We start from the raw sequence: 12,385 nt of genomic DNA, 5'->3' as shown, positions 1-12,385 counted from the left end.
CCACCACAGCAGCTGATGTGGGGCACTTATCAAGTGACCTCTCATAGGACACCTGGGGTTTGAAGTGGAGCTTGGCTGAAATGAGAGAGAATAGGACATGGCTGGTGGAGAGTCCTTTTGTCAAAAATAATTACAACATGCCTGGTGTTGAATGAATACCAATAAAATGATAAAACTCCTGTCTTCAAAAATCATTCAATATTGTGCAAGAGACAAAAAACAAAACAAAACAAAACAAAACAAAACAAAATTCGGTCAAATGTTGTTAGTTAGCCAGGGGCCACAATACCATGGCCCCGCTGAGGTTGGTCTGTTCAATGGAGTGTTGCCAACGGCACCTCCAAAGCCTCACATGTTCCCCCTCAGGCCCAACTTGGGGTTCTGCAGTTCTTCCTCCTGCCCCCCACTCCCACCAGCTTTCCCACAGGCAGCCAGCCTGATACGTCTGAATGTAGTCTACGGCCATACCACCCTGAACGTGCCCGATCTCGTCTGAATGTAGATATTTTGCTGGTACCCTGGTAAAGACTGAGGGGCTCCCTGCACCTGCAGCAGCCAGTGAAAGCCTCAAGTTCTGTCCTTTGCCCCTTCTATCCTTCACATTCTTCCTGCTTAACTTGAGTGCTTAGCTTCCTGCAGGTTCTCAATCCTCTTTAGTTTTATCCATTCTCTTCCCTCTTCCCTAAGTCTCTTATGGCTTTTAAAACTTGGTCTAGGTGCCATAACCTGAAAGTAACTTCTTAGAAAGTGCCTCCATCTTGGTTCTTATAACATGTGGCAAGGCCCAACTGCCAGGAGCACAGGCTGGTGCCAGATGGTGTGAGCGGTCACTCTGACCTGGCCACTTTCTGTGTTACTTAGGTCAACTATTTTATTCATGTTGTCCTTTAACTTCTCATCTATGAAATGAAAGCAGTCAGACATACTTCACCGGATTATTGTGAAGACTGTATTAGAACAGTTCCTGGCATATAGCAAGTATGCAATAAAGTTTACCTATTACAACACTTACAGTGTTCTCTTCATTGGCATCTCATTTGTCAATTCTAAGATCTCTCAGGTTGGGTAGTGTCTCCGGTCACCTGTGAAACCTCAGGGCTAGTGGATAGCAGGTACTTGCAAATATGACTGAGGTGAACTGTTAAGAACCTTTTTGAAGATGAACATAAAGGTTGGAGGACAGATTTGGAAACAGCATTTCAGGTAGGAAGAGTGCCACGAGAATGTAAAGAAGGGATCTGGGTGAAACATGGAAGAAGCAAAGCTGAAGACTGAAGAAGGAAGGGAATGCTGAGGTCTCTGGGGCCAAGAGTGATCCAAAATGGTTCTGTCAAAGAGCTGCATGGTGAACGAAGCAGCAAAAAGACTAGACTCAGCAGAATCTGGCAGAGAAAATTCTGTTAGTGACAAGACTGGTTAGAGAAAGATAGCCACCATTCATTAGTAACTTGAATAGCTACTATTCCCAAACCGTTCTTCCTTATAAAGAAAAGGCAATTTTATGATCACAAAGAGGCCACATTATTTTTTATTCACAACTCAATCTCTACATACATACAGTATTGCACAATTTAGAAGTGTATTGACAATTATATTAACAATACGAACTTAGGAGCATTTACATACAGCAACTGCTCTAGGTTTTGGTGCATTTTGTGCTAGGTACTTCAGTAAATATGATGAACATAAATATGACAGCTACTTCACTTCAGGAGAATCAGTTAGCTTTCAAAAAAGCTTATGTGTCACTTCATAGAATGCTTATTATGTCAAACCCAGGAAAAATCAATAACTAAATGACAGAAAAAAATGCTGTCAAAGAGAGGTTGTTGATAAAAATGTTAAGAATTTCAGTCATTGAACTTGAAATCCAGAAGGTATACATGTATTGGGAATTTTAAGAAAAGATCCTCACGTTCTGCTTCAAAATTACTATATTCAAAATGAGTATTTCTGGGCTGCTACAAATGTCTTCTCTGTTAGTATAAACCACTGTTTTAAAGTTGTAAAGAAACAAGATGGTAATTCACATAATAAGTGAGTTTTAAAAGAAGATTCTTCTCACTCAAAATAAACTAAATATGATCTTCATCAAATTACAAAGAAATCTTATCAAAATGCCAACCAGATAAAGAAGCCAGACCATACACTAACCTCCACCGACCACCTCTGACTGCAGAGCTTATGTCCCCTAATGGAAGGGGAGATGAGAGTAGTCCCAACTTTGCTGTTACACCTAGACCACAATATGAAGGTGGACAAAAGTCCTTCAGCTTCCTTGGGTGTTGCTTCCCCAGGTATAGAATTGAGGGGGTGGGCTGGATGGCTTTTAAAGACACCTTTCAACCAAAAGGATCTAAGCCAGCTTGAGATTCCACCTTTGAGGGGACATTTTGGGCGGCAAAAGAAATGGATTAAAAACAGCGGGTGAAGTCTTTCTTACCTTTTGATGCCATCGCTCAGAACTGTTCTGCACTGCAGTTCAAGGAAATCTTTGTTCGATACTTTCATCTACAGGCTGGTGCTGCTAAAGGGTAAAGCAAATGAGGCATCTGACAATGAAATTTTGAACAAAGATGTAGAAATGCCATGCCAAGGCTGGGTAGAAAACCCGTGCACTTCCATGTCACGCCAGCAGCCAGGATCCTCTGCCTCTGAATTTTACAGGAAAACACATTCACGCCATTCAACAGCAAGCTATGGAGTGCACATGTATTAAAAATATGTTTCCTGAAATCCTTCCAGGAAGGCAGCTTTCATGAAACTGGTTCTAATAGAAAGGATGCAAGACAATTAAGTGCAGGGTAGGATTTTTTTTTTCTTTACAGATCAGGAAAAAGACCCAAAGAGAGCAATGGATTCTCATTTTCTGCCCACTAAAATGAATACAAATACCGCTTCTTCTGGAATCTAACACACTGGCTTCACTTTCAAAATGCATCATTTTATTTTCCTCATAAGGCAGTCATACATTATAAACTTTAAGCACGTGACAGTCACATGATTTCTTCAGTAAGCCCAAGGACTTCCATGAGTTTTCCTGGAGCTTACAGCCAGAGTAGTCAAATATTAAAGCTTTCTCCACAGCCACACGTTCCTTTGATGTTTGGGTTATTGAAAACAAACTCACTGGATAATTTATCTTCAACATAGTCCATTTCTGTTCCTAAAAGTGTTAGCTGTGCTTTCTTTTCGATGAACACTCTGACTCCTTGGGGAGAAGAAAACATGTGTCACATAAAGCCTGCAGGTCTATGGAACCTGCTGATTCAAAGTACAAGTGAACTTTTTAAATAGTAACCACTGGCAAAAGTCAAACAGGAAGCTTCTGAATCTGTCTCATTATTTCCTTTAAGAGATCAGTGCTCAGTTTTCCTGTCTGTCCCTTCTTTTCCACCAAATAATCTATATCAAACACAGTATTAGGCTAGACAGTTGTATAGAAGCAAATTCCATGACAATTCTATGCAAAACTAGAATTTGCTTTTCACTATACTTCACTCATTTTCAAATTTGCAACATGACAGAAATGTGTATGTTCTTAGTAAGATTTCTGTAAAGACAGAGTCAATAAATGCATGAAAAGCCTGTAATGACAGCCATATGCATGACACACTGGCAAGCCTAGAGACACACAAGAACTATGATATACTGGGCTGGTGTCAGAAGGCCAATCAGTGCAACATGGCTGTTTTGTTCTTCTGCTTATGGGCCAGAAAACTGGCAATAATGGAACTCCCTAGAATTATACAGGCAGAGGTTAGTAAATTCACAAATATAATCAGCTTAAGAAAGCTTTCTTCCTTATAAAGAAACTAATTACTCAAATATAAACTATACATGATTATTAGCTTGTATTCTGAAAAGTGAAAAATTTACTATTTAAGGTATTTCATGTAAGTGATTTAAAAAACAACATATTAACAAAAATGTCATTATTGGTTACTAACTTCAGTTTAATGAAATGAATAGTAAGAACATAAAAGCTAGCTAACAGCACAGCTCTGATACAGAGCCACCACCATAAAACCTGTGCACACCTGAAGTTCCCCCCAAGGCTGAGGTATTATTTTGTTTTAAATAGGTTTTATCAGATTGTAGGGCAGGGGTTGGGGGCAAGATATTATTAAAGCACTGACATTTTTATTTTTATTTATTTTTTGACATTTTTAATAAAAATTAAAAATACAGATTGCTCAAAAAAGCATGAGATGACATTACTTATTTGGTATAGATGTCAAATGCTGCTTCACACAAAAATGGATGGTCAGTCTGAAGTTCTAGCATTTTAAAACCTTTCTGCACACAATGAGAATCTTTTGTAATTAAAATCAGCAAACAAATAATAAGAGCACAGCCTCTGCAGTGAACTTGATTATGTTCAACTTTTCACTAGGGCACCGAACTAGCTGAGTGACCTTAGGCAAGCTATTTTGTCTCTCCGTGCCTTGGTCTTTTCAACTGCAAATCAGGGGGACAATATGGTACAGTTCCCACTTAGCTGCTGTGTATAAATCACTGAATATATGAAAGTCCATCAAACCATCCTACCTCACAGCAAGCACTATATATGCTTAAAACTCACCATCTTGAACAACTTCTTCATCAGAATCTCCTTTTGTCTTTGTATATTCTAGAGTATAAGAAAGGCCATTACAACCCCTGGTTCGGACACCAACTTTGAGACCTACCTGAAAAAGCAGTGTAAATATAAACTTAGTTTTAACGTAGTATGTATTAAACATTCACAAAAACCCTGGCTATTTGACATTATTTGTTTCTTCATAAGCTTAAAGATAGATATTAGATTTCTAGCTATAAAATGTTCCCTTAGGAAGTATAAGTGAAAGGAGTTCAACAAGTATTTTAAAATTTTAACTATTTAAAAACATCCCTGCGACACTAGTAGGGATCCTAAAAGAATAAAAACAACTACATGCAAAGAAAAAAAAACCCAAAACAAAAGAGGGGGAAAAATGCCAAAAAACCACAGTCACTACCAACCACCGTTTTTTTTTTTTTTTTTTTTTTTTAACTTTCCTTCCTAAGTGATCATTCAGTATTGGTTAACACTCCACTGCCATTCTTATCCTGCACTTCTAAAACTACCGTCCTGCCCTGAAATTATCATTAAAATTGCCGATACATCATTAACAATTACTGTAACTAAGTTTGGTCACTAAACTATATATACCATTCATCCAATGAACATTTGTTATCTATTTGCAGAATATGGCTTTAGGCTGGCTCTTCAAGTTTAATAATAGGTACAGTACATTTTGACTAATAGTAGGTCACAGCAACGGACATCAAAATAAGAAAAAATGTTGGACATAATTCCACCAAAACACCTAATCTGTACAAGGTTCCATGGTATGAGCCCTCTATATAATGTACAACCTGTAATTTCCCAGAAATCCCCAATGTAAAATTTAAATGGTTAGACTATGATTATACTAGAAAAAGCCACAAGCTTTGTGGCATTTTCTAAAAACCTATCTATAAGTTGTTGTTCTATAAGCTGTTCTCATAAAACCATCCATGTTGGTTTGGGTTCTCTGAGGAACAAATGATAAAATGGTATTAAACGTGAAAGAGATTTACTGGGGAAACATTTTGAATTATGAAAGGGAAAAGTAGGCAGAGTTTGACACCTATGAAGGAGAGAGAGAAGGAAAGGAGGATTGGGTAGGAAGAGTCTCAGACAGCAGTACAGTCTGAAGAAAGTACTGGGTGGGCTAATGTCCTCCATCACACTCACTCACTGACTGGGAACAGCCTGGGAGAAGTAAGTGTAGCCTCAGCAGGAACAGAGGAGTGGATTCCATGGAGCAGCAGCTGGGGTTTTCAGTCAACTCTCCTCCTCCAGGAGGAGATCTGAGTGATGCATATCCATCGCTGCTACAACATCTTTTGGAAGTCTTTAGTTTTTTTTTTTTTTGTTAATGTTTGATGGATATAAAAACCAAAACTGTTTTCAGGCCACCAAATTTTACCTATATAGATATTTGATTTGACAGCTGTCATGAAACATGTTATGAAGTTAATAATATGTGGCTTAAAAATCTATACAGTGTCCTTTCATTCCCAATCCCCATATTGGGCAGGTTCTGGGCCTCTGGGTCTACTTTTTTCTTTGGTAACAGGATTAATATCATCTGGAAATTTTGTCAGTGGGTCTTTCCCTAAATTAGAATCTTCTGGTGCATCAAAACAACATTCTGGTAACTTTAGCCTCATAAGAAACTGTTTGACAGGTTTGGATTTTTCTCCTTGAGAACTCATTTTCCTCAGAGAATGACACAGAAGGGGTAATCTTGCTGCTCTCCATTTGGTGGCTGGGACGCCGCCAAGTAACCGAGCCAGTCTTGATACAGTCATGGTGCTAACTCCCACAGGGTCCTCTCACAGAAAACGTCTTATATGTTTCTTTCCTTTTTAATTCCAGTCCTTGTCATACGTACACATAATCTAAACACAGGCTTTATTATAGCAGGAATAAGCCTTATTCTCTGCTTTATTTTTGCCACTTAAGACGTGATCTTTCCATGTGATGAGCTATCACAATTATCATTTGCATATAATGCCTTAGCAGTCCACTATACCAATGTGTATCTACTACTTAACCCTTGCTAATAGCCATTTAGGCTGGGAATAACATTTTTAAAGGAAGAAGGGTTTTTTTTTTTTTTTTTTTGTTTAAAGTTTGTTCTGCCCAATGTGGGTGCTTGAACTCACAACCCAGAGATCAAGAGTTATATGCTCTGCCTACTGACCCAGCCAGGCTCCCCTTAAAGGAAGAGTTTTAATTCTAAATGTGAATAATCATTATTTTTTTTTAAGGAAAAAGAAAAGTATCCAGTGGCAGAAATGACTACTTAACAAATTCTCACTTCCTCAAAAACATCTGTGCTCCACTTCATTGCATGAGATGTTCTCAGGAAGTTTCCCCATGGTTAGGTTCACTGAGGTCCATAGGCTGTCACCTGGTAATCATACTGCCTCTACACAGGGCCTTATCTTAACACAGAACTGTGCAAACATTCTCGAGTACCAGAAATCAAAAGACTGCAACCAACACAGATGTAAGAAGTTTAAAAATGACCAAACTTCACTTTTAAAATACCAATGTCTATCTTAATGTGATTTTCTAACAATATCTACTGAACTTCTACTCTTGGATTCTATCTGCTTTTTTGAAGTATACTACAGTAAAAGTATTAGCCCCCAATCATAAAAAGTATGATTTCACCAAGCAGATTCTGATTCTCTTTAAGAGAATTGTTTCAGGAAAGCAATCCTGGAGTGGAAAGGCATTTGGTGAGAGCAGGAGTTAGAATGCTAAGTAGCCTGGGAATTTTGATGAGCTGAAGTATTCTCACAGTAGTCTCTTCTGTCCTGAACAAGAAGACAGAACTGCGGTTTTATTCATTCTCAGAGAAAGCTGAGAATATGTGTTACATATTCGGCATGATCAAGAATAAACTGTTTAGCTGAAATTCTAGAGCACATGTCTTAAGTATTGACTTGACTTAGCTTTTATCTTTGTAAACAAGAAGACCCAAGAAAGCAGGAAGTCCAACTACTAGGAATGAAAACAGATACTTACCGAATTTGGAAAACACAGCTTTAGTAGCTGGGGTTTGGAAAAGGGACTGCTTATGCCATCAATGACACCCTAATGAAGTGTTTGCTTCATCCTTTTCATGTCTTTGTCATCCCTCAAATCTACACAGCTAAACCAGTGTTTCACTGGATCTCAGTGTTTCACTTGGTCGATACATATATAATCTTTTTATTAGTTTATCCAAACAGAGTTGGCATATTGATACATTTTAGCATTTAGTAATTCTTAGGAGAAATGTGCCAGAACTACATTACATTGTAGTGTAGGTTGTACAACAGAACCTAGAAGCCACTCCTTAGTCTAATTACTAAATATCAGGAGTTTAGTACTGGATATAATTTACAATATTCCACAGGCAACTAATAATGCACTAAGGTGAAGGCGATACACACACCCTTATTTAACAATTCTGTGTCTAGGAGGCCAGCTTACATAGTGCACTAGACCAGGCCTAAGGCTTAGTCCTCTAAAACAAAGGGCCTGGCACACTACAGACACTAAATATTTGCTGAATGAGATTTGTGGCAGCATTGGATGTAAACAACCCCAAAGACCTTTAATATGGGGGACTGGCTACATAAATAAAACCTGTTCAGTAAAATACACAAATATATGCAGCCATAAAAAAGAAGGTGGGTCTTTCTGTAATAATATGGAAAGAACTTGAAGCTATACCATTAGGGGCAAAAAACAAAGCATAACCACAGCATGTATGGAATGCTTTTCTCTAAGTAGGAAAAGAGATACACATACAAACATAACATTCATGGTCTAGTAGGCCAGTAGTTCCCCTTAGGGAATTATGATTGGTTGTAAAAACTAAGGAGTGGGTTGGTGCACCAGAATCTAGTGCGCACAGAGGCCAGAGATACAACTAAACATTCTGCAATCCACCTCCAACAAAGAATTAGCAGCCCAAAACATCAATAGTGCAGAGGCTGAGAAACCCTGGTGTAGGCAGATAAAAATGTACAGATTGTCTCAGGAAGGACACTTAAGAGGTGGCCCCTTAGAAGAATGAAAGATAAGAGCTTGTGGTCACAAAATGACATCTTTTTCAGTGAATATCCTATTATATTTTATCTGGATTTCGAAAATCATGAGTATATTTTACTTTTTAAGTAAAAATCTGGGGATCCCTGGGTGGCTCAGTGGTTTAGTGTCTGACATTGGCTCAGGGCATGATCCTGGAGTCCTGGGATCAAGTCCTGCATCAGGCTCCCTGCATGGAGCCTGCTTCTCCCTCTGCCTGTGTCTCTGCCCCCCCCCTCTCTCTCTCTCTCTCTCTCTCTCTCGAATAAATAAATAAATACAATCTTTAAAAATAGTAAATAAATAAATATCTCTAACCAATGAAGACACACTGTTTATCAGATAAATTCACTGTGAAAATACAACTTCAATTTTTTATTGAATATTCATCTGATTAGTATTACTTACGTGTTCAGGCTTATCTTTAAGTAGCTGTTTTATCTTGTTTACTGCTGAAGGGGTCTGAAAAGAGAACAAGTTATTAAGTTTTTAGCTATGAAACTTGCTTTCTTTAAAGCCTTATAGTTCCCTCATCTTTTTAAGACTATTAAAGTCTATCTTTAGCAAGTTCATGTGACAAATATATTCCATTCTTGCCTGAGCATCTTGGAGCTTTTATACACAAACATATGAACTCTCCTCAAATCAAAGTATTCTATTTTCATTTTTAAAATACTTTCTAGCAACATTTGAATCTTGTTCCCCCTAGTCAAGGTCAGCTCCCTGCCTTAAGTTCTCTGGTGCTCTCTACTTGCATCACAAATGTAATTTTTCTAGGCAGCATCTATTTTATGCCCTTCCTGCGTGCTCAGCAACAAGCACAATCCCTGACATACACAAGGCGCTCAACAGCCAATGAATCAATCAAGTAATCACTGGGGAAGCCAATCTTCAGGTATTTTTTCTTTGGATTATTAACTCTTTCGTGTGTGTGTGTGTTTTGTTTACCCCAAGTCTATTTCAAATCCATCAAATGCATAGAGGAAACAACATACCAGTATCAACCCAGAGGGTGCCTCTTGTATCAGTCCCATCACATGTTCACACAGATACTAAATGTGGCTTAAAACAACATCTCAGGGATGAACAGAACTGAGCTAGTCAACTACAGAAACAAGAAGGGAAGCATTTTTTAGGAGCACTGCTGTTTAATAATCCGGTCCATTTGTCCTCAAAATGGGGAAAATGCCACAATAGATTATATGTGTATGGGTCAGCATCACTGACCCCACTTTCTTGAAAAGGGCAATTTTCCAACATCTATCGAATTTCTTCCCTTGGATCGTATCTGCTTTTTCATGGTGCTGTTGTGGACAAAGTCTGTTTCAGGGCATTCCTGTCCTACTTCCTAGCCATGTCCAAGCCTGTTGCTTGGCTTAAATCAGAGAACAGACTCTCCTCCTCAGGATTCTTGTGAGGATTAAATCAATGAGTTCATGAAGTACATCTAGAACAGTGCCGTACATCTAGAACAGTGCCAGGCACAAAGAGCTCAATATAAACCAGCTACTTCATAATGATGACAGTATATTAGTGAAGAGATCAGGTCCTTCCTACTTTGTTTTCAGCTTCTTAGCCGGTACTGCTGTGCAGTTCTCCAGTTTTTGTACTGGTATTGTATTAGTTTATGAAATCCCAGAGACTGGATATCATGACCTATGGCTTGGAAGTAACTGTAGCCCAAACCCGAGCCTATGCTGAGGGAGCAGACAGAGAATGGCCCCAAAGTGTGCTCCTCTGGCCTGTCCAGTGGGCACTTGGTCAGATGAGGATGTTGAAGAAGAATCTGGAGCCAATTTGAAAAGCCATGAAACCAATTTAGAAGGTTGAAACTAGAATTTTTTAAAAACATAAACCAGAAGGGAAAACAATGCATTACATTTAATAAAGAGGTATGTTCAGTGAAATTCTGACTTCAATTATTTATATACAGTAAGTGTGCACATATATATTTTGTATCCATGTTTAAAAAGAAAAAGGTTAAAATTATCACCACCAGTAGGTGGTTAAAGCCCTTTTCCCACCATTCATTCTACCAGAACAGGAGCCAACCAGTGTGACAATAGTGGACAACAGGGAACAGTATGCTGCGGGAGGAAGAAGGAAACAGAGAAGAACAGAATTATGGTGGGTTTTTTTTTTTTTCTTTTGAGATCACAGCCATGTCAACCTCAAATACTTACAGAAATATTTCTGACAAAAAAAAGGGGGTTAAAAATATTCATTTACCCTCTAAACAACTGTAGTAAAAACTAGCTTCTGTTATTTTCATGGTCTTATTTCCCCATAATGAGTACCAAAGAAATTAATCTAATTACCGTCAAAGAGCAAAGGATTTCCCAGAAGTTAAAAAAAAAAAAAAAAAAAAAAAAAAAGGCACAGCCATGGGAAAATATTTATTCCAAGTACTTGTCATGTAATGCTGGGGAGTCAAAGGTGAGAAGGGTTCATTGCTGCATGACCAAAACAAGGCGGACAGGGTGTACACACTACTCTCTGTCAATAGCCCAATGTTTTTACCTTAGGTAACTGAATATTCAGTTACCTTACCTAATTTGATTTTACAAGATAATGTATTTTCCTCTTTTCTCAACTCTTAGTAGGAAACACTTACACAGTGTAAACAAAACCAATTCAATTCCAAAGTGGCTGACTTCAACCTGTGTGCTTGGGAATGGTCATGATAGGAACAAGAATGAGTCTTTTTTTTTTTTTTTTAGAATGAGTCTTTCTTAATATTCCTGTGTCAGGTCAAAACCAAACATACTCCATTGAGAGGAGTATTATTAATAATGGCAACCTAGTTGAGCAGTTACTTAAGGGGAAAGATATGGATCTTACAACTTTCCAAGTGAGGAATTTGATTTTCAGAACAAGTCAGAAATGACTAAAAGGGAACACGTGGCACTTAAAAAAAAGTTAGCTACAAAAAGTACTTTCTGTATCTCAGGACCAGGCAGGAAGCTGAGGACCCTACCGGGCTCTATATCTGTTTGCATACTCTGGCAACTTTGAAGTACACTCAATCTGGCAAAGAGTCCTGAGAACATTACAACTAAACATGCTGCAGGCCTGGTAGCCTTCCAATTTCCGTGTACTCCCCCCAAACAACTGGGACACCTATACTTTTCTAAGAAATTTATGTGTAACTAATGATTTATTCACCTGAGATTTGGCCAATTAAGTTAAAACTTAAGATTCCTGAAACTCAATGAAAATGTAATGATGGTTTTTAATCTACACATAAGTATATAACAGAACAAGACCAAAGGCCCTTAAAAACAGCAAAGGATTTAGTCTTTTTACAGTAGAAACTTTTCTTTTCTTTTTTTTTTTAAAGATTTATTTATTTATTTATGATAGACAGAGAGAGAGAGAGAGAGAGGCAGAGACACAGGCAGAGGGAGAAGCAGGCTCCATGCCGAGAGCCCGACGTGGGACTGGATCCCGGGACTCCAGGATCGTGCCCTGGGCCAAAGGCAGGAGCTAAACCACTGCGCCACCCAGGGATCCCCAGTAGAAACTTTTCATCCTCAACTCTATATCCTTAAGTAACTCCCAAGACAATTTTAATAGTTTGCTGTTCAAGAAAACAAAATTAAAATCAGAGTAACTCCGTAATTATGTATACTAAGCAAGTGTCAACAACTACAATCAATCTTCATGATAAATGTGGCATTTTAATGATTAAAAGATAGTAGATAGCCAATGAACAAAGTACAGTAT

The 12,385-nt window shown here is 38.3% G+C and overlaps 2 protein-coding genes across 12 annotated transcripts in view; both read right to left on the bottom strand.

Moving 5' to 3' along the window:
* ISCA1 (iron-sulfur cluster assembly 1) overlaps positions 1 to 12,385 on the bottom strand; it is a 58,233-nt gene that overhangs the window by 42,392 nt on the left and 3,456 nt on the right. For 5 of the 11 annotated variants that reach the window (XM_038526933.1, XM_038526934.1, XM_038526922.1 and 2 more), the window contains exon 1: positions 2,444 to 3,067. Coding sequence is in view for 6 of the 11 variants with exons in the window: in XM_038526922.1 (XP_038382850.1) it covers positions 2,444 to 2,511 (68 nt within the window). In the remaining 5 variants the exon portion in view is untranslated. Of the gene's footprint in view, positions 1 to 1,497; positions 3,212 to 4,585; positions 4,692 to 9,067; positions 9,122 to 12,385 lie in introns of those variants that run through there. The other 6 variants (XM_038526924.1, XM_038526923.1, XM_038526935.1 and 3 more) reach the window with 3 other exon arrangements.
* LOC111096404 (succinate dehydrogenase assembly factor 4, mitochondrial-like) lies at positions 5,010 to 8,848 on the bottom strand. Its single transcript, XM_038526942.1, has one exon. It carries the CDS (start codon positions 6,379 to 6,381, stop codon positions 6,082 to 6,084), a length of 300 nt encoding a protein of 99 aa, XP_038382870.1. The 5' UTR covers positions 6,382 to 8,848; the 3' UTR covers positions 5,010 to 6,081.

This window comes from Canis lupus, chromosome 1, assembly GCF_011100685.1.
Source record: "Canis lupus familiaris isolate Mischka breed German Shepherd chromosome 1, alternate assembly UU_Cfam_GSD_1.0, whole genome shotgun sequence".
Lineage (NCBI taxonomy): Eukaryota > Metazoa > Chordata > Mammalia > Carnivora > Canidae > Canis > Canis lupus.
Note: the sequence above shows the minus strand (reverse complement) of the source record. Positions and strands in the feature narration are given on the sequence as shown.